Below are 24,977 nucleotides of genomic sequence, written 5' to 3'. Positions count from 1 at the left end.
CTACAAAGCATACAGTGGGGGCCTTCCGATTTGGTGGCATTCCGCCTGTAACAATCTGTATCGCCGATCAAACACTGCAAACCTTGCCTACAAGAGCCTAGTGTCTTGAGGGCGGTAAGCGTCCCGCCCAAAATTTTATCGCGGAGGTTTATCGATTCCGCAGATTTGGCCTGGACTAGATCAAGCTTTTTTCTGTCCATCCAGAAGTCAAGCCATGGGGAAAAGAAAGGCGAGTGGTCGCCCAGCGGCCAGGAAAGAGTCCGCCCCAGAACGTACGAAATTCAGCATTGAGGAGAGGTTTGACGACTCTGAAGATGAATTCCAGACTGGTCGGGATCATGTCCTGCTGGAGGAAGAACCAGAGGCGAAGAGACGGAGGAAGGTGATTCAGGAAGGTTAGTCGATACGGTTCATCATGGCTATGATTTATTTTTGACAAGGCGACTCTGTAGAGGAAATGCTCCAGCCTTCTGATGAAGAAATCCTGGGATACGAGTCGGTGGACGAAGACGACTTAGATGACGACGAGGATATGGACGAGGAGCATGATTACGGCGAAGAGGATGAGATAGATGACGAAGAACTCTTACGCCCTCGAACAAAGCGCGGTGGTGCTGCGGGGTCTGATTCCGAGGACGAGGATGAGGATGGTATTGCTGCTTGGGGTTCATCGAAGAAAGACCTTTACAATGCGGATCAAATAGAAACGGAAGCGGATGCTCTTGAGGAAGAGGAAGAAGCCAAGAGACTTCAACAGAAGCACTTGCAGGCGATGAATGAGGCAGACTTTGGCTTCGATGAAACCGAATGGGTCGAATCTGGCAAAGGGCAAGAAGATGGGGAAGGCGATGCTGGAGAAGTAACGGAGGTTCTCCCGCAGTTGGAAATCACAGACGATATGAGCACAGATGAGAAACTGAAGATCTTGAAGTCGAGATACCCTGAGTTCGAGCCATTGGCAAAGGATTTCATCAACCTTCAGACAACACATCGCACGCTTGCAGAAGCCGCCAAAGCTGCAAAGACTACCAAAGATGAAGTCCCGGAAGTCGCCCCAGTTGCTGTCATTAAATTCCGTGCCCTGTCTGCTTATCTTGGTACCTTTACTATGTATCTTATGCTCCTAACATCCTCTCGCGATGCCTCTGGGAATCCGGCTCCCTTGTCCCCGGCTCAGCTTCGATCGCACCCAGTCATGGGTGCGCTAGTGAAGTTCCGCAAGCTTTGGGAGTCTGTCAAGGACCTTACTGCCCCCGAAGTGTCGGATGTCGAGGAGGATATGGACAGCGAAGGTGAGGAATCTGACGCACCTGTCTCCAAGAAGCAGAGCGAAAATAAGGAGGTGCAAGTTCCCAAGAAAAAGAAGGAGAAGGTCTCCAAAGCACAACGCGCGGCCGAAGCAGCCCAGGCAGAGGCAGAAGCTCGTAGGGCACAGAGACTGCGGGAGACGGAGGCTAATCTTGCGGATCTCTCGAATCTCGTCACCAAGTCTGGCAAGAAGAAATCCACTCAAAAGGCTAAACAATCCTCTAAGGCTGCTGATGACTCCGATTTCGGTGATGAAGATGCTCTTACTGCTAAGGAGGCCGAGGAGAAAGCTAACCAGAAGCGCTCTCTCCGTTTCTATACTTCCCAACTCGCACAAAAGGCAAACAAGCGCACTGCTGCTGGTCGCGATGCTGGTGGTGATGCGGATATACCTTATCGTGAACGTTTGAGGGATCGTCAAGCTCGCTTGAACGCTGAAGCTGAGAAGCGTGGTAGACAGAAACCTAAGGAATCCGAACAACTGGGCGGCGACAGTGACGACGAAGATCATCGGGTTGCCAATGAGCTTAGAGGAGACCAGGGCGGATCAGACGATGACGACTATTACGATATGATTGCTGCACGCTCCAAGCAACGTAAGGATGATAAGAAGGCGCGTGCCGAAGCCTACGCTGCTGCTGCCCGTGAAGGAGGCGAGGTGGCAATTCAAGAGGAAATCGGACCAGACGGCAAACGAGCCATTACATACCAAATCGAGAAGAATAAGGGTCTTGCGGCCAAGCGGAGCAAGGACTCTCGCAATCCCCGTGTCAAGAAGAGGAAGAAGTTCGAGGAGAAGAAGAAGAAGCTGGGTAGTATCCGCCAGTTATACAAGGGTGGCGAAGGTCGTGGTGGTTATGGTGGTGAACTTACTGGTATCAAGAAGAACCTGGTTAAAAGTGTCAAGCTATAGACTTTCCTCCTTTGTTGTTTCTTTGCGGTATGAGTGGATACGTATAGTCCGGGCGTTCGATTTCGTGATATCAAAAAGGACTTGTGTGTACATATATAATTCATATGATAAAACCTCTGTTCGAGTCCCCTTTTCTCCTCAGTCTGGTGTCAAAACAGGCACATTCTACTAACAAAACAAATTCCCTCCCGATATAGTGAAACTATAATCTCCCATCGGTTTCTCCGACAAGCGTGTTTAGCATATCACTCACAGCTTCGTCGCATCCTTCCGTTGACAAATCTAGACCTAGAAAATTTCTCGCAAGCATGTCCTTCGATAATGTCAGTCTCTTATGTGCTACACAAAAGCCAGAAAGATATAAGTAATGCCCTACCGCTTCTTCCAAGTCGTGCATATCCTCAGCTGACAACATGGCACAAGCCGCTGTCAAGTTTTCTCCACGAATAGCGAGAGATACCAGCTCATTTGCCCGTTCTACGATTGTCTCGTTGATTCCGTTCAGCGCCGCACAACTATCTCATCCATACAAGTTAGATATAAGACTAAGACATCCTGCGTGTACGTGAAACGCACATCGGTCCATAGCTCTTGTCGCTCCGGCCCAGATGGAAGCTATGTCAGTATTTCGTTAGCCGATTAAGTTCTTATTATTTAATTGAAGCTTCGAACGGACTTATATAGATATGTGATCTGGTCTTCCGCATTGCAGGATTCTTCGCAAACCTGAACCTCCATATGACCGAGCAGCAGTCGTGGCCCTGGCTTGAGAAACTCATTCTCGAGTATCTCATGAAAATGTGTTGCAGCAATAACCTTTGGCGCATTCTCGACTATAAGTAAGTGCTTTAGGATTCCGCAGATTAACCCGATGCCATCTATAGCAAAAAATATCAGTGTCTGACGTGAATTAGTGCAAGTGCAAGAAACAGACCGCTCTCGCTGGTACCCTTGCCAAACTCATCTATTATTAACAGGCTGCGTTCGGTCATCTGCTTCAAGTCAAATGATATCTGTTGCAGGTCGTTCATAAATGTGCTCTGCATCTGGAGCGGCATTAGACTTATTCATCAGTGAACATAGATTGATTGCTTCTCTCACCTGGGAGACACTATCTTGGCTATTAGATTTGACTAGTATCTTATCTACTATCCCCATTTCGACACTTTCTGCTGGAACGAAGCTACTATACTCAGTTGCATGTAGCTAACATGACCAGGTGATTCACTGCCTCACATACCTTCCCACTTGTGCCAGATAAATGATTAAAGCAACCTGATGTTCCTTAGAAGGGGAATGAATACCTTTGCTGGAAGCATCGTACTTACCTGCTTCATATAAACGCTCTTTCCAGAGTAATTAGGGCCTGTTAATAGCAACATGCTTGGAGTACCCCATGCTTCGAGCGCTGTTTGGGATTTTGATGAAGAACATGGAGCCCATACACCTAGCTTCCCGCCAACCAAGAGGGTATCGTTCGGCACATATGACGAGACAGTCAATTCTTGGAGAATATGGCTGCAAAAATGTCAGCAAGCACCGACAGGACTTTCCATCGCTTATTTTACCGGCCTCCTTTGATACTGATGACATTTTCTCGCACTATTTTGGGGCGAACCAGTCTATAGAAGCTTGCTGCCTGTGACATCGCAAGGAGGCTACAGGAAATCAGTGCATATCTATCAACAAGACGTTGAGATCGCTTACCTATCAATGTGACCACATATATCTGACGCCTCAAGGAGTACTTTCTCATATTGAAGCACTTTCTGTGCTAGCTCGTAGACAATCTCAATTTCTTTTTCTTATGAGCAAACAAAGAATTAGTATAATATGCAAATACTATATAACCTTACACATACCACATATTAGCCCATAAATGTCACCCAGTTTCTCGTCCATCTCCCTCATTCTAAAGTCCTTAAAGTATGCCCGGTTCTCTGTGACAAAAATGAGCTCCCAATCATCATCGGAGCCAGTGAAGGCTGCCTCGGCCCTCTCGTTCAGCGGGATCGCGATATTAAAGCCAAGTTGAGGGAAGTATATCACATTCACATCAATGTCAAGGTTTTCCGGAATGGTACTCGCAATATCTATTGCAACTTGCTTCAACAAACTGCTTAAGCCATCATAGCTGTCTTTCAACTTGTCAAGTTCCCTGTCTAGTCCCGGCTTTACCACCGTCCTGCCCTGCTCCTCGGTGCTATCGATATCGACCTACTAGTCCTTAGTCGAGGCTTCTACAAGTAGGCTTAGGTTACTTACTATCTCTTGGATCATTCGTCCAACTTTGTATAGTAGAGCCGCTTCCAAAACTCGAAGAGTCTGGAAATGTCAGTGTGCACATAGCGTTAGAGTGTTATACTTACCTTTTGAAGCAAAGGTAGTTCGTTCCCGGAAGCAGTTTCCTTGAGAGCCTCATGGATATCAATACCATAGAAGGCAAACTAAGATACCTTTAGTAGCTTGCTATATATACCCTTACCCTGCTTGACATACAGCTAGCAAGGTGGCCCATACTGTGGTCTTGAAGCCCGTTATCTTCCCACTTCCAGTACTTATTCCTTTTCGAAGGTTGATCATGACGGGTCGGAGGTTCTTGATATGTTTGAGACTCCTCGTAAGCTTACTTAGCGGATCGTTATTATCTGGTCGTAAATATACGCTAATAAATGCATGACGTTCGCGTATAACATCTGTATCTATACTTGGGCGGAGAAAAATTTGCTTAAGTCGGTGTCGTCCCTGGGGGCTATAGGCAAAGCGCTGGAATAAACCGTATACCGAAAGACCCTCCTTCGAGGAGGATGACTTCCTTCCTGGTCCTTGATTGACCATACTTGGATGGGACTCCGACTCCAGGATTTGAAGTGCCAGCAATGTTCTTCCACTCAGAAACCTAGTTCACGTCAAGATCAATGTACTAAGTAATTGTTAAGAAACTAACATACATGGTACCTTGTAAACTGAGCATTTCGACAGCGCGCACCTGGAAGTATGATGAAGTCTCATCGCTGGAAGTAGATATCGTTGTCCTTCGCCTTTGAAGGTGAGTGAGAACAGCACCTGCGCAGCCAATCGTCACTTTATTCTCCATGTCGATCGAACTGCGCATATGTAAGAACCTGCCATCTTGTAAAGTAAAGTCCAGACCCTCAGTGTCCATCTGCTCAGGATCGACTAGACCATTGTGGGGCACCAGGAACCTGATGCGTTGCTCGTGTTCCGAGGATATCGCCAATGCCGCTAGTTTATTCTTTGCGTTGAGGTAGCTAAATTCTTGGGACGGACGAACATCGAGATGATAGGGAAGGTAAGATTGACTACCTATTCATCGGTTTATCAACCCCTAACCCTTAGCTGCTAGACACTCCTGGAGCTTACTATTTCCCTGCTCAGACTCGTCTGTGTCTTGTGGCCCGAGATAGTCGACTCGCGGTGAAAGTAGGAGTACTGTAGGCTTAATCTGAATGACCACTAGGGCTTGATTAGTATCTTTGAAGCGATGAATTGGATTGTTTAACGAACAACTATCAAGGATCTCTGTGCCAGCTGATTGCATGTCTCCTAACAAATACATTGTCTCTTCCTGTGCCGAATAGTATGAACAACCCACAGTGCCAGATTCTCTAATGTCAATGGCTACCATTACTTGTTCAAGATCGTCATCAGTGAGCTGTTGTATCAGACCACCAGATAAATAGTTTCGGGAATCATTGGACAATGGTTGCCTCAGTACGGGAGGTCTTGGAGGTCTTTGCGAGCTGGAAGGGCGATTGGCAGAGGTACTAGACCGTGTACCTCTAAATCTAGAATGGGAAGAATGTGGTGTGGCGTATGAGTGATATGTTGTTCGTCTTTTCTTTGTTCGGTTTTCCATAGTGTTCAGTCGATGATGGTACTCGAGTGATTGTACATGGAAGGTAAATGTGGTCGAAAAGCTACTGGTATACTAGAGTGAGGGACTTGGGGCCTAAGGCCCCGAATATGTGACCAGGTTTGCTTTTGATAATGAAAGCCTAGAAGATAATAACAAGGATTCTCATAGGAATTTCATATACATATGTATCTAAGTAACACTGTGGTAATGTACACACAAAAGCGGAGATCTCGTTAATATACGTAGACATCATTAAGAAAGACGTTCCAACACCATATTCCCCAACCTACCGAACCTGCTTGGGTTATCTGACTCCAGTGAAGAAAAGAAAAGAACAAGAACAAGATCAAGAATTCATCTCACACATTTATGGGTTTTCGGTCTCTGTTGGGTACGTTGCATTTGTTGCATCTTCAGTCTTTGTTCCTTCCGCAGTAACTTCAAGCCCACTCTTGTCGGCGTTGAATGAAACATGGGCGGTTTGTCCAGAGGTAACTTCACCACGGATGATTTTATCGGCCAACCTGTTGCCGATTTCCTTTGCGATTAGGCGGTTGAGGGGACGGGCACCATATCTAGGGTCGTACCCTTTTTCGCAAAGCCAGTCCTTGATCTCACTGTCCACCTGCAGTGTCATCCTTCTATCGTCGAGCCTTGATTGAAGCTCTTTGAGTCTGATATCAACAATGTCCCTAAGAGCTTCCCGAGAAAGTCTCTTGAATATAATAAATTCATCGATCCGATTGAGGAACTCTGGGGGATATGCATGTTGCACAACATCCATGACTGCTTTCTTGGTATCAGGGGAAATCTCGTCATTATCCGTCTGTTTGAGAGTATGCAGGGGATCCGAGCCCACAAGGATATCCGCTCCCAGGTTAGAGGTGAGGACAATAAGGGTATTTCTGAAATCAACCTTGTGTCCCTGAGCATCCGTGAGGAAGCCCTCATCCAAAACTTGAAGCAGTAAGGCAGATATGTCACGATGAGCTTTCTCAAATTCATCGAACAAAAGGACCGCATACGGCTTCCGTCTGACGGCTTCTGTGAGCTGGCCGGCATCGTCATAGCCCACGTAGCCGGCGGGAGAACCGATTAAGCGACTGATCGTGTGTTTTTCTTGGAATTCACTCATGTCAAATCTCACAACGGCTGTCTCGGTGGAAAACAAAAACTCGGCCATCTTCTTGCAGAGTTCGGTCTTTCCAACACCTGTAGGACCGAGGAACATGAACGATGCCAGTGGCCGGTTTTCGCCACTAAGACCTGCTCTCTGCATGCGGACTGCGTTTGCTACTGCAGAAAGTGCCTCATCCTGGCCCCGAACTGACTGCCGCAGAGTGTCCTCCATTCGGATCAGTTTTTCAACTTCTCCGGCCATGAGCTTATTGACAGGAATGCCGGTAGTTCGCGAAACAACGTTAGCAATGTCATCGGCTGTGACAGAATCATGAATCAGACTCTGAGATCCTGCAACCTGCTCTTCACCTTCCTTCGGCAGCTTGGCCTCGAGACTTGGGATGGTGGAGTATCTCAACTCGCCAGCTTTTGCGAAATTTCCTTCTCTCTGAGCCTGCTCAAGTTCGAAACGAGCACGCTCTAGGTCCTCCTTGGTACGCTTGAGAGTCTCAATTTCAGCCTTCTCTTTCTCCCAAGTCTCCGTCAGTTTGGCGGCTTCTTCTTGTTTGGCTTTTAAGTCTTCCTGTAGTTTTTCTCGTCTCTCACGGCTGCTGACATCGGTTTCCTTGCGCAGGGATTCGAGCTCGATTTGGATAGTGGTGATGTCTCGATCTAGTTCACGAATTACATCTGGTTTTGATTCTTGCTGCAGTCGTAGGGCTGAGGCAGCCTCATCCACTAGATCAATAGCCTTGTCCGGAAGGAAACGGTCGGTGATATAACGGTTACTGTAAGTTGCTGCCGCCACCAAAGATCCGTCTGTGATCCGTACACCGTGGTGGACTTCGTACTTGTTCTTTATACCACGCAAGATCGATATAGTAGCGGGCACGGACGGCTCTCCGACCATGATCGGCTGGAACCGTCTCGCTAGTGCGACATCCTTCTCGATCAATCTGTATTCATTCAAAGTGGTAGCGCCACAGCACTGGAGCTCGCCCCTTGACAAGGCCGGTTTCAGAAGGTTGCTAGCATCGATGCTACCCTCTGCCTTTCCGAGACCGAGTAAAGTGTGCAGCTCGTCAATGAATAGGATCACACCACCTTGCGCCTCTTCGACCTCTTTGAGGACAGATTTCAAGCGTTCTTCGAAATCACCTCTGAATTTTGCACCAGCTATAAGCGCACCCAGATCTAGAGAGATGACACGTTTGTCCTTGATACTTTCCGGGACATCTCCCTGGACAATCCTTTGAGCCAAACCCTCCAAGACCGCTGTTTTCCCCGTACCAGCGGCTCCTATCAATACCGGGTTGTTTTTCGTTCTTCTTGACAAAACCTGAATAGTTCGATGGATCTCAGCATCTCGCCCGATGACGGGGTCCAACTTGCCGGCCTTCGCCTTTGCGGTAAGATCAACACCAAATTGTTCTAAAGCTGACTTCTCCGGCTCGCCTCCCAAATTCATGCGGTGAGTACCGCCAGGGGGGTGAGGGCGTCCACTCGCATAGTTGCGAGCCGGGGATACAGGCTGAAATAAGGATGTTTTAGTTATGACGGAAGGTAGGACCCGCGTGTGCGGAGGTAAACGTATTTGTTGAGTAGGGTGAAATATACGGTTTGGCGATGATAGCGCTGGGGAGCGCAGCAGTCGACCACGAGCGAGCTGCAACCTTGAAGCCATGGCTAGCTAAAATCTAGCAATTGATTCGAGATTGGGAAGTTTGATTCAAGTACCAATCGAGGTCTTCCATGCGAGAGACTATGGGATGGCTATATACCCCAGCAACCCCAAGCATCGTGACGCTTCTCGAAAGCTCCACCGCGGCGGCAACGGTGAGTGGCGGAAGCTCTCCTAAACGGCCGACAGCTCCGTTAACAATCACGTGAGGCCCCATCGAGGGGCTTCTTGGCCGAAAATTTCAAAATTCACACCTTTGAGTGGATCCGCTGCCGAAAAAAATTAGTTTCGAACACCTTCCCCCTCCTCCTTTCCTATATATATCACTCCTCTTCCTCCCCCTTACTTCCCACACCAACCACATCTCTCTCACACATAAATCACTCGTCACAATGGGTTTCACCGACTTCGTTTCTGAGGCTGGCCTCACTGGTGCGTTTCTTCTTTTTCTCTCCTTTTCTCTCCTCAAGCCCTGCTCTTCATCGCTAGGGTGTTCTTGAAAGCTAATGTTACCCCTCAGTTGCCAACAACTGGTTCGCCACCAGAAGCTACGTTATTGGGTAAGTTCTTTTGCATCATCTCTTCACTTGGAATTATATGCTTCCTATCCGATATGATGAAAAAAATTGGTCCGTGTTTATGAGGCGGCTTAAGACCCCGCTGCAAGATTACACAACTTTGCGAGCAATCGCTTTTCTGATAACCAGGAAAAAATTTTTCCCTCCTGCTATTCGTTGCCTGTCGTTATACTCTCTTGAAGACCACTACAGTTGAATGTCTTGGAATTCCTTTTAACTGACTGGCCAACCAGCGATGCTCCTTCCCAGGCCGATGTCGTGACCTTTAAGGCCTTCTCCGGCGCCCCTGACGCTGAGAAGTACCCTCACGTTGCCCGTTGGTACAAGCACATCGCTTCCTACGAGGCTGAGTTCGGCTCCCTCCCTGGTGATGCCTCTAAGGCCTACACCACCTACGGCCCCGAGGCCACTGAGCTCCCCACCAACCCTAAGGACAAGCCCGCCGACGAGGATGACGACATGGACCTCTTCGGCAGTGACGACGAGGAGGAGGACCCTGAGGTTGCCAGGAAGCATGCAGAGAATCTTGCTGCGTACAAGGCGAAGAAGGAGGCTAAGGGCCCTAAGCCCGCTGCCAAGTCCATTGTCACTCTCGATGTCAAGCCTTGGGGTATGTAGCCCGCGCTTGCTGCTCCCCGATGAAAACACATGCTAACCATTCTGCAGATGACGAGACCAACCTTGAGGAGATGGAGGCCAACGTCCGTGCAATCGAGAAGGACGGCCTTGTCTGGAGTGCCTCTAAGTGGGTTCCTATTGGCTTCGGTATTAAGAAGCTCCAGATCAACCTTGTCGTTGAGGACGAGAAGGTCTCCCTTGATGAGCTCCAAGAACAGATCCAGGAGGACGAGGACCACGTCCAGTCCACTGATATCGCTGCTATGCAGAAGCTGTAAATGAAACGTTTATGAAGGGAATGGTGTGATGAAAGATTTTTCATGTGATTGAACGGAAACCAAAGTCATGAACTTAACAAATAACTAGAGCTCGATCGGCATTGTTCGATTGTTTTGATGAAAAAAAAATGAAAAAATACCCCAACAATAATATATCTGTGGTTCATTCCCGTAAACCTGTACATCTAGGATGTGCTGTTGTCACACAATGCTTAATTGGACCTAGCCAATGTCGATTGAATGGTACCTATGCTGTACCTAATGGTGCCCAACTGTCCTTGGTGAACGTGGGGTTTGTGGGAAGGACCGGACGTATATGCACAAGTGGTTTCAGTAGTCCACCGTAGAAGCTAGACTGCTCCGGAACATCGTTACTAAGCCTTGCTGACTCTCAGTCAACTTCGAATCCACCTGAGAACTTGTGCATTTTTATGACACAAGCAGACAGAAATACCCGAGTCTTGATAGCTAATTCTCCGTTAATTGATCAGGTCACACTGGATTACCATGGGACTCATCTCACGTCTGGTGACGTTCTTCGGGCTCGTGCTCCTTGCCCATGCGTGAGTACCGCGATCTCCCTACCAAATGAGATCTCCTTGTTATTTTTGCAACAGAATTGCTCACTAAAGTTCTCGGGAACCAGAGGATACTCCGCACATGAACATACGGTCTTGTATAGCAATGCCCGTCTCTCGGCGTCTACCGCTCTTCCGCAGGATATCGTCATCGAAGCTTTAGTATCCCTCGTTCTCGTTTCAGTGGGCCTAGTGTTGGGCGCGCCTAAGTTGAAGCCGATTAGCTGGAGCCAATGGGCTGGGGAGATCGAGAAGGAGGGTGGCGGCAGAAACCCCTACCGGAGGCTGGAGGAGAGGTATAACTTCTGGGACGTGCGGGTAGGTGCTAATTCCCTTTTCGATGGAGTTTGGTCTATAAGGATGTTTCTGACTGTACCAGGCCAAGCGGAAAGAATTTGCGGATTGGGTCAAGGGTGAGAATCCTTTGAATGAGTGATGGATGGTTTGCTATCAAAAGCTGTCAGGGACGATACCTTTATTTACAGTTGTATCGGTCAAGACTAATGAATAAGTGGCTGCTTCTGAGTCTGTTTTGCTATTCGTATTGCGTTGCTTCCGGTCTGATAGTTTGGACGCTGGTTTCCAGCTGACTATGTGTGGAGTCGACATCGAGTGTGATGCAGTTTACAGGGTGTCTGGTGCCATGAACTCGGAAGACTCTTCGCCATATGGTGCCGTCTGCTGTTTAATTTCGATATCGATCTTCTGGCCCTACTTTGGAGCCATTCTGCCGTATCTTTCAGTAATCTGAGGACAGCATGGATAGCCGACTGACTGTTTCAATGCACTGCCTGAGTTCACCTTAGGTCTAGCAGTACCTCTGATCTGTTCAAGCCTCAGAAAACAAGTATTGCATCTTTGGTTCTCCATGACTCCTTTGGTGCGTTGAACAGCTAAACCCACAGCTCTTAAATGATAACCCTCGAACATAGAATCATACAATAGCCACAACAACGCCATGACCATTTCCCAAGCACCACACCCCCAAGTAGCTGCAATCTATCATCCAAACCACCTCTAAGCACAACAATACCTCCACCACAGACAAAACCCCCTACAGTAAGCACCCTACCTGACCATCCATCCACACAATATATCAAAACCCTCCCCCCAAAACCCACGAGACACCAACTCCGCCCTCCAAACGGCGGCCCAAACCGAAGGCAAATGGAGCATGTCTCAAATCCCCCAACCCACACTACCACCACAAGAATAGAAGGTCAACCGAGCTTCCCCGAAGCTCCATAGCCATGTCAATTGGCCATGTATCCTTACCTCCATGGCACACAAGCTGATCTTGTCTTGCACCCACCGTCAACAATATGGGTCTCGTGAGAGACTATTGACATTCTACGGAGGCGCTATGTCAACGATCAGCAAGGTCGGTTTCACTCTGGGACTTGGGGTGTTGGTTCCCTTCCCACGAAATCTGTTGGAGGGTGGGTTCAAGGTGTTGTTGGGTTTGGGGTTGTGTGCTTGTGGGTGAATGGTGAGGGTTAGGATAGGATGTCGGGGGTTTCGCAAGGGTCGTTGGGGTTTGTTGGATGGCGAGGGGTCCTGTGTACACGTATACTGTGCTCTGTGTTGAGGGGATCATATGGTGTTTGTTTGGTTTAAGTTGAGAGAGTTGTTGCGAGAATGGGCTCAGTGTGGCTGCATATTTCCTTTACCGTTGTGATCTGCGGTGGTTTCTCGCTCGGGCTCTGAACTGTGGGGACGTGAGTGTTTTCAGTCGACTTTGAAATGGGGTACTGATGCTGATGATTAGTTCTTTGCTTTCTGGAATAAGAATAGGGTATAGGGTACAGTTCCAGTACTCTGTAGATGGTAAGCCAATGGGGATGGAAGGAAGGAGTATAGCATCGTAGAATGAGATGTGATTAGCCTTGAGGCTCTATAGATCTACAACGGGAGGAAGTATACAAGACTATGCCTATCACTGTCAATACTTCTAATCTTCTACACTACCGGTTCTTACTAGGATGTATTAAGATGTGATATAAATGTTGCAACGACAGCGGCAGTGAGAGACAAACACGAACCCTACCCCATTATGTGGAACCACAGGAACGGTGAACCAGTCCAAGCCGCACGAGCTGAGTAACCAAGATAGAAAGACAGACGGTATAACTATGGGGTACGTGTGACTGTTCCAGTGTTCCACATACTTCTCATCCCCATAATAATATTATCACATAAATTGCCAGACTCCACCCATGCGGCAGATTGATGGAGACGACATTGAAGGAGGACAAAGCCCTAACAATGCCCTCATCCCATTTCCAGAATCGAAGAAAGAGGGGGGAATCCAAAATTTCAAAGGGCAAAATCAATGAGAATATAGAACCTTTCATTATTTGGTCTTGTTTGGGATCTCAGTGGAGATGATGACCCTTTTCTCTTCATTAACCGAGATTTAATATTGTGACATTCTTTTACCCTTGCATTTGCCGTTGGGGTAATGGGAGTCTGGCCATTTCCTTGGCACTCTTTTTGTTTTTTTGTTTTTTCTTTTTTTCCATAGGGGGCTCTCTGGTTCAGACTTGTTAGTCCAAAGGTTGTTTGTATGTTACAACTTACAACGCCCTGCGTGTCCTGGTTGGTACCTTACGGGAGGGAAATAAGAAACTTTGGTTCTGGCCCTTGTCGCCATGTCTTGGATGGAATGGTTGTTGATCGGCACTGTCAGTGTCAAATGGTTGTTGCTACATACGTAGACCGGGTAGACTAATTTTAATTGTACTGTACAAGGTACGGATGCAAAGATCATTTCTCTCTCTCTCCCCTTGGTGTGACTTGGTCATGAGAAATTCAAGGTACCCCGTACATATTTCGGCAAAGAACGAAGCGATGGCGAATGTTGCGGTAATGAAACCATGACAACCTGATCGATTGAATGAACGTGTGGACAGCGAAAGGGTGTTACAACAGTAAGGTTTGAATCGGTGGCGGCACTGGGCAAGATCGAGGCTTGAGCCTCGAACGTACTGGAACCTGTACACGTACTGTACCAGGACCCCATCGCGCCATCCAATTCCCCATTCCCGACGAGAGACAAAGTGGTTGGCTTGACTCAGGTTGAAGGAGTAGACACGGGAGGCTGAGACCATGCCCCGGGTGACTAAACTCTTTCGGGAATAAATTAGATTATCCATCGGTCGTCCCGTTTCTTGGTCCATGCGGATCAGACATGGGACATGTGCATCGCCCGGTCGTCTTGGGGAGAAGTCTTGTTTGTCACTAGGGGAAGAAAGATCTCCCTCCTCGTAATTTGGTTGACCGTCAGGGCTAAAATAGAAGAAGTGACTCATTACGTGTGCTCTTGATGACGAGTGAAGGATCTTACTATTAGTCTAGTAAGGGGATCTATTGGTACCTACGTGGATAGGTATTATATTCGTGGCCGGATTTGAATACCTCTGTACTCCGGATACATCGTTTTGCTTCTGGTCCCTAGTCAGAAAGTCAATAAAGTAAATGAGACGAAGGTGTACTCCGTAAAACCAGAAAAGGGTAAAAGAAAAAGAAAGGAAACGAGAGAAAAAAGTGGGGGTATTTTGAGACAGGGAAATAAAAACAAAAATTTAGAAAATAGAAATTAAAAATAATCAAAACAAAAAGGAACCAGACCTTCGCCTGATTCTACCTTCTTTGATGGGGACTGTTAGAATTGTATAGAAGCCGGATCTGATTGGTCACGGGCCGGCAAGGTAGTGGAACCCGCAGCTGACGATGTGTTGCGGTGGCCACCAAAAATAGTATGAAGCATACGCAACCTCTCAAACCTTTGAGATGTCTTTAGTTATACGGAGGAATTCTTCTCCAATAACAGGGATTCTTGATTGGTGCTCATTACCCGATGGATATAACCCTATTGACAGAGCTTAGACCAAGGATGTCCTGGACCCAGAGGTTTCCCAACTGGGAGACTGGTCGGGAATGATGCTTGAATTGTGACTTTTCTCTGGGCTCAGCACTGTACCTTTTCGGCCAACCCTTCGTTAGACCAAGTGGATCCCGAGATGCAGATACGATTGCCACTAAAGATGCAGACAGGGCTGACGGGGAGGGCGACTTGACACCTAAAAGATCCTTAGTTTGGACTCAAGTCTTCACATGTGGTGACTGTATTATTGTGGTTATTATTATTTCTTTTTCTTTTATACTTTTTGGTAAAAAAAAAAATAAATTCATTTGACTATTATTAGCGTTCATGGATGGTTCGTTTTCTTCCTTCCTTCCTTATTAATTTTGGTTACTATTATTATTTTTATTATTATAATCCATATTATTATTTATTACCCCGTCCTTCTTGTCTATTTAAAGACACCCCTGCGCCCTGTCACTCTTTGTTTGATCCTTTTCCTTCCCGGAGTAATATAAAGGAACCCATACACTCGTTTCCTATTCCTTCCAACAATTACACTCGCTTGCCTTCCTCTGCGTGTCATCGTCTGATCATCTCCACACCCGGTTCACTGTCAAAAATTTGATTAACGGATCTACTTCAAACGTCAAAATGCGTGCTACTTTCATCCTCGCTGCCTTCGCTGCTGTGGCCGCTGCCCAGACTTCTTCTGCTGTAAGAGCATACTTTGTCTCATCATCAAGCTTTTCACTATGCTAACTTGAATCCCGCTGTAGGTTGAGAGTCCCTCCGATGTCGAGGCCACCGGCGTTGCTGAGACTGGCAGTGCCACTGCCACTGCCACTGCCACTGGCGGCGCTGAGACCGGCTCTACTGTCATTCCCACCGTCACCTCTCAGCCGGTGATCCCCTCTGGAACGGCTACTGAAGCCCCTACTACCCCCACCGGCAGCGGTGCCGAGTCCTCCGGTGCTGTGACCGGCTCCAGCTCTGCTGGTTCCTCTACCCTCGTTACCAAGTCCAGCAGCGCTGCGAAGAGCTCCTCTGCCACCGCGACTGAGACCTCCACCAAGACCAAGTCGACCGACGAATCCACCAGCACTAAGGGCTCTTCCTCCAAGTCCAGCGCCGCTGCCTCCAGCACCTCTGAGGGCGCTGCCGTCCCCATGGCCACTGCCGGTCCTCTCGGTCTCATTGCCGGTGCTGCCATCGCTGCTCTCCTGTAAATGGACAGCTCGTGATCCATTAAACGCTTGGTCGATTGACAATGTCGCTTTCGTTCTCAAGCATTAGTGTGCTCCCCAAGCGGACTTGTGCTTTATGGACCTCCCCCCTCCGACTATCCCAGCTACCGGGGATAGCGGGACGAAAAGAGATGAGGCATACGGATACTGAAGTTCATTTTCATACTCCATATGTATCATTGCCGGGAAGGGCTTTTTATTCCAATTTCCTTTCTTTTCTCGTCTGACATTAAGTCGCCGCTGTTACACAAGACACGCTTAATATTCGCCGCGCACATATCAAACTTGTCTTTCTTCGAAGTTTAATCTTAATACCATAATGATGCTACGCTACAGGTAAATAGGAATTCCATTCTCTGAGGAAATCCGTGATGACAATTTGTTTTGCTGTATGACGCTTGATGTCACCTGTAGATCTACATGTAGTGTAAACGTTGATAAGTCTGTTCAAACGCAGGTGTAATATCCCATCTCACACTCAATTGAACGATATTCAGTCAGTTCGGTACAAAAAGATGAAAGGAAACTGATCCAGTATACTTATATCAGCATTCAAACTGAAGATACTAAGTCAAAAACTAAGACAGGGGAAACAAAACTACTGGGAAGGAGAAGTGGGCCCGTCAAGTGGACCAGATTAACATGAAGCGTAGGTAGCCTAATAACCAACCTATTTTCTTCTAGAACGACGATCTCTTCAAAGGGATGAACAAATCGGCGTCCAACACTACTCCGTAAAGTGACTGCAACGAAGTACGGATATTTGCCATTCATTGAACTTTACCTTAATATCTCAACTCTCCTCTCACAGTACCTTACATTTCAGAGGCACTCTATTGCGCCCAGCAGTAAGCCACACCAACCCACAGTGCACGAAGTAGATAATCAGCGTCCACCTTTTGAAATGACGGATGCCATGCATGTCTGCTATTCACTTTATTAGAAAGCCAATAAAACTCCAAGGGAAGTTCATTCATAGGTTAAAGATGATTGTATCCAGAATCGAGAGATCACAAAGCAGGTATGTATGGACATGGACATACACCCGTACATACATACAGTACATATGCATACATGATAGTTGCTAACTTGAAATATCACCTAATCTCAACGAGCATTGCATCGGATAAGTTCCGACGCAGGTCCCATTCCAGAGCATTTAGGTTGACAACTGACAGTGACAACTAGGGCTAGTACTACCGACCCCTATCAAAAACCATCCAGACAACCCTTAATGACAAAGTGAAACCCAAGAATGTGTCAACCCACCACATACATCAATCAGAACCACTAGTCAACACCGGTAAATACACAAACAAAAAACTACCATGTTCGACAACATAGGAAGGTGTCCACCAACCTCCGTACCAGATCAGGAACCGATCGAACCAATAACACTTCCTAAAACGCGCAGACGACGCGTCAGTCACATGATTGTCGCGTTTGTTTGTGAACCATGGAATCACCCGTATTGGGTCTAGTGCCGTCAGCTTCGCATCATCAAAACAAAAGAGGGCTGTTGGGGGCAACCGAAGTTTGGGTCCGCCGCAATTCGTTAAACAAGTTCAGCATTCTTTTTCTTTTCTGGGGGGTTGCTTCCGGTTGCCTTTTCCTATAGACAAGGGTATCCCTTCATTGGTCTATATTTGATTGGGGGAGTATAGTTGGTTACAAACATCTGTTCTTTAAGTGAACGCTACAACGGGATTTGAGTCTGTGAACTCAGTGATTAAAATCCAAAAAAAAAAAAAAATGGTGAGTTACTAGTGTCAGTCCTAAACAGTTGATCTGCAGAACACCTCGGATCTAATCCTGCATAAAACGTCCAGGTTTCAAGTTTAAAACGTCTCGCTGCGGACCACGCCGCATTGCATGATGACCTGCCCCCGAACTATCTCTTCCCATCGGAGGACTCGTCGAGCGATGACCTCACTCAACTTACGACCTTGCTGGCCGGTCCGCAGGGAACACCATACTCACAAGGCCTATGGCGCGTACACTTGAAGATGCCGGATGACTATCCTAAAAGTCCGCCGAAGGCGACCTTCAAAACTCGCATATGGCATCCCAATGTGGAGGAGTTGACGGGCGCGGTCTGCGTCGATACACTGAAGCGGGACTGGAAGGCGACACTGACGTTGAAGGATGTTTTGGTTGTAAGTATGCACCGTCGCTGTGAGGGGTATAATCGGACAGAGGCTAATGAATTGCGGCGCGCGTATAGACGATTTCATGCCTGCTCATTTATCCCAACCCGGATTCTGCGTTGAATTCTGCGGCCGGAGCTCTACTTCAGGAGAACTATGAGGCTTTTGCGCGACAGGCTAAACTGATGACGTCCATTCATGCGCCGGTGCCGACGGACTTGAAAAGTGCAGCAGCGGAGGCAAAGACCAAGGGAGAAGATGCCGGAACGACGATCCCAGAGCAAGAAGAGCCTCGCTTGTTGCGTTCAAGGAAGGGCACTAGAGTTCAATCTGTGACGATGAAGAAGAAGACTACTCGGAAGAATGGAGAGCGGGCATCATCGCGATCACAGCGTCAATCCAATAGTCCGGGACCGGAGACCCCTGCCGAAGAGCAACAATCAGAGATCCACCGTGAAGCCGATTCAACAATCTCAGACGACGAGTCTGAAAACCTCTCCAATGCTAGCAAAGAGAACGATCCAGCACTATCACCGTCCCCGGTCAAATTTGCTCCACCGAGCCCCAGGAAAAACGCCCTAGGCAAACGTCCCCTATCTGTCCTAACGCTGCCTCTAGATACCGACCCCTTCGCAATGGATCCAGACGACAGTGACCTGGAAGGCATGACGGCATCTGAGAAAAACATCGCAGCAAATAATTATGGTGGCAGCCCAGAACGCGATCCTTTTCCGCAGAGAAAGTCGCCGAAGTTGTCCGTCCGTAGTAAAGGGGTCAATTCGTCCGGACGCATACGGGAAGAAGTCAAGATATTCGAAGACGCTTCAGAACCGCTTGACTTTGACCGCTGTCATAGCGGGGACGGCAAAGAGAACCATGGCTCCCTGGCCGGCCCGAAAGGGCTTGGTGTTGCTTCCAGACAAGCGCTTCCCACTTGCCCTCCGACTTCACTCGCCCCGTCCTCCACATCTGCCCCGTCCAGTTCGAAAACCTCCAAGGCAGTCTCTGGTACGCGAAAAGTATCGGGCTCCAATATGAAAAAAGCGAAACCACGTATAGGTATTCGCAGGCTATAATCGGGCTCACGACTGAACATCGTAATAAGTTTTTCTTGACATGTTTGATTTCTTGGTGCATTTAGGATTGGACCTGGCGTTTGGGATTAATGGGTCAGCGTTGGTGGCTGTATCTGCCTTTGTAGACTTGGGAAGGGATTTTGCATACTCGTTGGAGAACTTGTTCCGAAATTCTCTGATTGTTCATTCATGATACATAATAACTATGGCCGTGTTGAGGTTCCAGAACATGCGACATGGCAAGCGCAACTGTTTTGAGAACTTCTGTTGACTACGGACGCTACTACTACTTTCTTTGCCTCAAATGACAGGTGAGGAGCGAAGAGACTATTATGCGAAGCCGCTTGTTTAGAAGTAAATCAAGTAAACATCTAAAACGAATAGTCAAATTTTTCCTTGATGCTCACGATCGACTTTTCGATCCATACTAATAATAATGAAGACCCCTATCTCGTAACATTCGACCCCCCGATCCCTATTGTCGGGAACCTTTGGCTCTTGGATTGGTTCCTCGCGCGAGGAATAGTATACTTCCCCCATGAGTAATGCTGTGACTGATATAAACAACACACAGCAACCGGTGCAGTGAAATATTCCTGCAAGTTTGGGAGGCTCATAGCCATTATAATGGAGATAACAAACTAACACGCTAGACTAATTAAAGCAATATTACCAGAAGAAAGAGGAGGGATCCACAACGGTCCATCGTTTGACATCTGGCGGTAGCAAATACGATGGTACTGTATGACAGCCAATGTATATCAATATACGACCGTTGCGATAGGTCTGCCAACCAGGCCAAAATCGGCTTTCGTAAGTATGCAGACTCTTGTTCGACGGCGCCATGTTGAGTCTTGGGCTTCTACAGAGCGTAGGGGTTCACAGAGCGGATAGTAAGACAACTAAGACAAAGGTTAGTGAATGCATACACGTAAGACAAACTAGAAAGCACATACGGAGGGCTCTTGGACAAATCGGTCTTCAGGATGATGGGGACCCGGGTCATCTCAGTGACGTCTTGGATATACTCGCCGTCCTCTTCCCTGAGCTTGAAGAGCTGTAGGTACTTCTCTTTGTTGGTCAATTTCGCCTCGGGGGCATCGCCGCTGATTGTTGCGATCTTCGGATCAGAACGGGTTCTGTGGGGCGACTGCTGAAGATGACCATTGCGAGTTGGGGAAGGCGGCATGCTCTGAGTCGAGCGATCGGCAGATGAGTTCAACGACACGCCTGCAGCCATCTCAGTGACCTCGGAGACGTCATCGTCATCATCATCGAACAGGGCATCCACGTCATTGGTGGAGATGGTTCCAGTCTCAGTCTGCTTCCGCATAGCCTCCTCCCTCTCACGAGCACGCTCTCTGGCAGCTTCTGCCTCACGCGCAGCTGCCGCAGCCTGAGCAGCACGGGAGTTCGCGGGCTTTGGACGTTCATCCTCAGGAATGTATGCCGAGGACGGAACACCCTTCTCCCAGTAGAGCTCCAAGACACGGGAGTCTTTGCGGAACTCGGCCTTCTTCAAGGGTAGTTGGTCACAGTGGACACGCTTCTCAAAGCCAAACTCCGGAATGAGGACATCAAAAGCAGACTCATAGACGCAAAGGACAATGCCCTCACTAATAAGATCACCGCCGATCTCCTGTCTCTTCTTGTCCATATTACGGCACGCTTCGATGTGAACACTTTGCTCCTGAGCATTGTGCGCAGAGTCCTTCTTATTGTTGCAAACGTCCGCAGCCTTGTTCAGGGTCTCGATATCATCAGAGAACTCAATGGCACCATTAGACAGAATCGCTTCCAATTGGCGATGAACAATGATATCCGCATAACGGCGAGATGGGTTGGTGAAATGAGTGTAGACTGGCAGATTGAGAGTGTAGTGATGACGCTGCTCGTCCTGAACGCTGCTGGCGACATAGTACTTGGCACGCTGCATAGCCTTAACAAAGAGTGTTTCCATACCCTGCGCGACGTTAGTAGGGCTGTGTTATTAAAAAAAAAAAAAATTTAATAATCCGGAAGAGGTATTTGCCCCTCATCGGTGTACGAGGGAGAAGAACCCACCTTCCGCAAATCATCGTCCTGGACCTTGCAAAGACTGCTCTGCAAGGTACCACTGCTTGTGGGGTCCAAGTCAAACCCAAGCCTGTTCATCCGATCGATGAACAAGTGGAGGCGGCGCACATTGGGCGACGGCTGACGACGGAGGAATGCCTTTTCAGGCAAAGCAGCCACCAATTTACGAGCAACGAAGAAGTCTGCTTTGTGACTCAATTCCTCCACAATGTCCCGCACAGGAGAGGAGTTGAAGATATTGTATTCAACGGGGACGTTCTCATCATCCATCTGATGGAGAAGTCGCAGAGGAGGTATATGCGCAACTCGGTTGCCGAATCTCGCCTCGCGGAATTTGGAGGCAACGGCCTACAATATTGTTAGTCAGGGAAAGGAACCGCCTACAGGGCGGGTGAGCATTGAATACTTACATATAGTGCTCGAAGAGTGTCAGCCTTTATTTCAGGCACAGAAAGATCCGAAGCTCCCTGAACCACAGCGTCTACCTCCTCGTAGCTCAGCCTGCCGGCGCTCTTGATAATGCCCTTGCCGATCCAAACATCGTCGTCAATAGCACCCGTCTCCGGATTAGCCTTTAGCACAACACTGACTGTGAGACGGTCCTCTCCAGGAAGCAAAGAGCAAAGCTCGGTGGAGATGCGCCGCGGCAGCATGTTGACTAGTCGATCAACGAGATAGACAGCAGTGCCTCGCTTCTTTGCCTCGCGGTCAACTAGAGAATTGCCTTTCACGAAGTGTGCAATGTCAGTGACATGAATTCCAATTTCCACTTTGCCGTCCCCAAGAGGCCTGAAATGGTAAGCATTCTCAAGCTCCTTGGTTCCACTGGGAACGATGCTGAAGGTCGTTTCCTGACGGAAATCCCGGCGAGAGGCAAGGAGAGCTTCGCCCTGACTGGCGACGGACCAGTCCTCCCAACCAATGCTCTTGAGGACAGCATCAGAGAACTCATCAGATCCGAAGTTGTTGTCACGGAGAAGCGCCTCGGTTTCTACCTTCAGGTCGCCCATTTCACCCAACTGCTCAACAAGGGTTCCGAAAGGATGCAAAGACGTGATAGGCCACCGCTTAATGCAAGCAACAAAGATGCGGTTGGCGTAGTCCTGGTGCTTCTCGACGAAATCACGGGGCGCCTGTTCCGTAGGGATGGCAATCAGGGGAACACGCTTGTCCGTAGGCTTAAACCAGACAATCTTCGGCTTGTCCTGCTGACGTTCATGCTGCGAACGGCCGTGGGGGCCATCTCTGGCTAGCCGTTCAGCCTCTTGTTTCTCCTTCGTCGCCTGGCTACTGGGACGGAGGAGTCCTAGAGTGCCCGAAAACATCTGTCCGGCGATTCGTTCAATCACAGCAACAACATGGCCCGCGAACAGCGGCTTCTGTTCATCGCTGATCTCGTCTTCCTCGACCAAGAGTAGACTCTGGCCCTCCACTTCGACATCATCATTCTTCTTCTGCGTGGGGCGTTGACGGAGACTGCCACGGCGGCGAATGCTGCCATCAGGGCCGACCTCCTGGCGGTCTCCATTCGCGCCGGAATCAGAACGGGAGAGTTTATCAGTTCCAGCGTTGTTGTTAGCCCGAGCGTCTGTAATGTCTTTGCGCTTCTTCTTCTCTTCTTTTTCTCTCTTCTGCGACCAGACCTCATCCACATCTAAGAGTTCCACGGCCACATAGTCACCCTCAAGTGCACGGTTTCTATCTTTGCTGCCACAGATGAAAATATCGGCATCCAAATCAGGACTTGTGACATACGCATCAGAACGATTTTTCTTGTTGACCCGCAGAATACCGGCCACGAGCTGGCCATTGCTCAACAAAGCGGGTAGGTTAGCCTGAGGTAGGTAAGGGGTGAACAATGTCTTCCGCTGTTGTTGCTGCTGTTGTTGCTGCTGCTGAGCAGACAACTGAGGAGGGGCGTGCTGGCTAGCCTGAAGACCAAGTCCTTGACCGTTAAGCTGGCCATTTTGCTGAAGAGCCTGAAGCTGTGCAAGCTGCAACGGGTTCAGCTGCTGACCGCCGCCAAACATCTGCGGCGGTGCCATGACGACCTGTCCCTGAGGTAACTGAATAAGCTGTGGCTGTCCAGGATACTGGAACGAACCAATGGAGCCAATGGACTGATTCATCGATGCACGTGCACGGTGACCGGGCTGGAAACCACTGCCCTGTTGCGCAAAACTCTTTTGCTGATCTTGACCCTGATTCTGGTTATTTGGTTGACGCCAGTTGCCATCGAAGTTCCTGGATGAAGTACGAGCATGGGCGCTTCCACGGCGTGGGTTCTCCGAGTCGTTCGACGATGGGAATTGAAATCCACCAGCACCGCGGCCAGAAAGCGAGCCTCGATTGCTGCCCACAGCCATAGATTGGCTCCGACCATGACCGCCAGCTCGAATGTTGCCGGCCCGGTGAAGACCGAGACCCTGAGGGCCCGGTGTCGTCGAAGCGGTGGACTTATCGTCCGAACCTGCTGCATTATCGGATGACTCAGCTCCAGCACCGGGGGCAGGAAACTGGAACCCGGACGCCGTTCTCTTCTGCTGAGCGAGTTCTGCGGCCTTCTTAGCTTCAGGCAGTGCAAGCGAGTGGCGTCGCTGGTGGCCACCACCCGGAGGCCCCCCTCGACCACGGCCGTGACCACCATTGTCGTTCTTTGGCTGGTTGCCCTGCGGCTGATTGTAGTCAGAATATCCTGAAGCCCCGGAGGACGGAGCTGGAGGGGGTCCCAAGCCCAAGCCAGGGAGAGCTGACTGGTTGCGGCGATGCGAGTGTTGGCCGGGGCTGTTCATCGGGACACCAAGCTGTTGCTGGGGGATTTGGGGGAATTGGAAGGCATTGATCTGAGGGGAGACTCCGCCCATAGACGCACCCCCTTGGAGTGAAGGAGAGAACGCTGAAACCTGGCCCAATTGTTGAGGCTGTAAGAGTCCCATATTCACATACTGTTGGTGAGTAGCAGCGATTTGTTGTTGTTGCTGTTGAAGTAGCTCAATCTGTTGCTGAATCGCTAATTGTTCCACTATTACCGCGGTCGTTAGCGAGCCGGCCTGGGATTACGAAGCGGGGGAAAGCTTCGGTTTTGTTCACACGTACTCATGAGGGGAGTTAGCTCTGATGGACTCCTCCGATGAGCTATATGAAGCTTGCGGCCAGCGGGGCCGGGAACTCCGGATTGACCTTGTTGATCCATCTTCCCAGAAAAATAGAGAACGGATTATGTATGTAGGAGATGGATTCTCTGCGTCGAAGACAAGAGAGTGTTGAAGGATGACTCGTAAGGAGGCTGTCTACCGCGCAGGCCGACCGGGGGAAACGTTTGGAATGGAGACAAATGGTTATTGAGTAGTATACTAAACAGAGCAACGATAGGTCAGTAGGTGCGTGGCGATCAAAGAAGCAGGACGAGGGTGAGCGAGGGCGAACGAGAGGAAATCATAGCTTTTCCAACGAAAGGAGAGAGGGAGAGGGAGTAGAGGAGCTATCATAGACAGATGGAAGCTACGATGGTGTCATGGCAGTTGCCTAGGTTCAAGATATGAACTCTGGAAGAAGCAACAAACAAGTGTAGGAAAGAGACAATGCCAGAATGTCGGTGAATAGGAGGTCATCC

The 24,977-nt window shown here is 48.8% G+C and overlaps 8 protein-coding genes across 8 annotated transcripts; 5 read left to right on the top strand and 3 right to left on the bottom strand.

Annotated features, from left to right (window-relative positions):
* Positions 1–214: 214 nt before the first annotated feature.
* On the top strand, positions 215–2,221 carry F9C07_8263 (Sas10/Utp3 family protein; the record flags this gene model as incomplete). The annotated part of the gene is made up of 2 exons (XM_071511747.1): positions 215–395; positions 441–2,221. The coding sequence occupies 2 exons, from the start codon at positions 215–217 to the stop codon at positions 2,219–2,221; spliced, it is 1,962 nt and encodes a 653-aa protein (XP_071367723.1).
* Positions 2,222–2,423: 202 nt separating this feature from the next.
* On the bottom strand, positions 2,424–5,801 carry F9C07_2235424 (DNA mismatch repair protein Msh5; the record flags this gene model as incomplete). The annotated part of the gene is made up of 17 exons (XM_071509971.1): positions 2,424–2,534; positions 2,598–2,736; positions 2,798–2,836; positions 2,898–3,099; positions 3,156–3,267; positions 3,323–3,404; positions 3,462–3,496; positions 3,550–3,739; positions 3,790–3,879; positions 3,929–4,025; positions 4,084–4,438; positions 4,487–4,546; positions 4,591–4,668; positions 4,721–5,120; positions 5,173–5,548; positions 5,606–5,698; positions 5,750–5,801. 17 exons carry the CDS (start codon positions 5,799–5,801, stop codon positions 2,424–2,426), a joined length of 2,511 nt encoding a protein of 836 aa, XP_071367722.1.
* A 408-nt stretch (positions 5,802–6,209) lies between these two features.
* On the bottom strand, positions 6,210–9,168 carry F9C07_2286006 (chaperone protein). The gene has a single exon (XM_071510800.1). It carries the CDS (start codon positions 8,902–8,904, stop codon positions 6,469–6,471), a length of 2,436 nt encoding a protein of 811 aa, XP_071367721.1. The 5' UTR covers positions 8,905–9,168; the 3' UTR covers positions 6,210–6,468.
* On the top strand, positions 9,169–10,556 carry F9C07_2168306 (elongation factor 1 beta/delta chain). Its single transcript, XM_041294120.2, has 4 exons — positions 9,169–9,333; positions 9,422–9,461; positions 9,713–10,089; positions 10,146–10,556. Exons 1-4 carry the CDS (start codon positions 9,294–9,296, stop codon positions 10,373–10,375), a joined length of 687 nt encoding a protein of 228 aa, XP_041149409.1. The 5' UTR covers positions 9,169–9,293; the 3' UTR covers positions 10,376–10,556.
* Positions 10,557–10,629: 73 nt separating this feature from the next.
* Positions 10,630–11,527, top strand: F9C07_1743730 (magnesium transporter). The gene is made up of 3 exons (XM_071508361.1): positions 10,630–10,938; positions 11,022–11,271; positions 11,333–11,527. The coding sequence occupies exons 1-3, from the start codon at positions 10,883–10,885 to the stop codon at positions 11,387–11,389; spliced, it is 363 nt and encodes a 120-aa protein (XP_071367720.1). The 5' UTR covers positions 10,630–10,882; the 3' UTR covers positions 11,390–11,527.
* Positions 11,528–15,472: 3,945 nt separating this feature from the next.
* On the top strand, positions 15,473–16,047 carry F9C07_8260 (putative GPI anchored protein; the record flags this gene model as incomplete). Its single annotated transcript, XM_041294122.1, has 2 exons — positions 15,473–15,535; positions 15,598–16,047. The coding sequence occupies 2 exons, from the start codon at positions 15,473–15,475 to the stop codon at positions 16,045–16,047; spliced, it is 513 nt and encodes a 170-aa protein (XP_041149411.1).
* Positions 16,048–17,817: 1,770 nt separating this feature from the next.
* Positions 17,818–19,288, top strand: F9C07_8259 (putative ubiquitin conjugating enzyme E2; the record flags this gene model as incomplete). The annotated part of the gene is made up of 3 exons (XM_041294123.2): positions 17,818–17,820; positions 17,895–18,221; positions 18,290–19,288. The coding sequence occupies 3 exons, from the start codon at positions 17,818–17,820 to the stop codon at positions 19,286–19,288; spliced, it is 1,329 nt and encodes a 442-aa protein (XP_041149412.2).
* A 701-nt stretch (positions 19,289–19,989) lies between these two features.
* F9C07_1744521 (exoribonuclease R) lies at positions 19,990–24,865 on the bottom strand. The gene is made up of 5 exons (XM_041294134.2): positions 24,461–24,865; positions 21,775–24,386; positions 21,353–21,712; positions 20,245–21,251; positions 19,990–20,190 (listed from the first exon to the last, which is right to left on the bottom strand). Exons 1-5 carry the CDS (start codon positions 24,555–24,557, stop codon positions 20,151–20,153), a joined length of 4,116 nt encoding a protein of 1,371 aa, XP_041149413.1. The 5' UTR covers positions 24,558–24,865; the 3' UTR covers positions 19,990–20,150.
* Between the last annotated feature and the right edge of the window lie 112 nt (positions 24,866–24,977).

This window comes from Aspergillus flavus, chromosome 6, assembly GCF_009017415.1.
Source record: "Aspergillus flavus chromosome 6, complete sequence".
NCBI lineage: Eukaryota > Fungi > Ascomycota > Eurotiomycetes > Eurotiales > Aspergillaceae > Aspergillus > Aspergillus flavus.
This window is presented reverse-complemented; position numbering and strand designations above follow the sequence as displayed.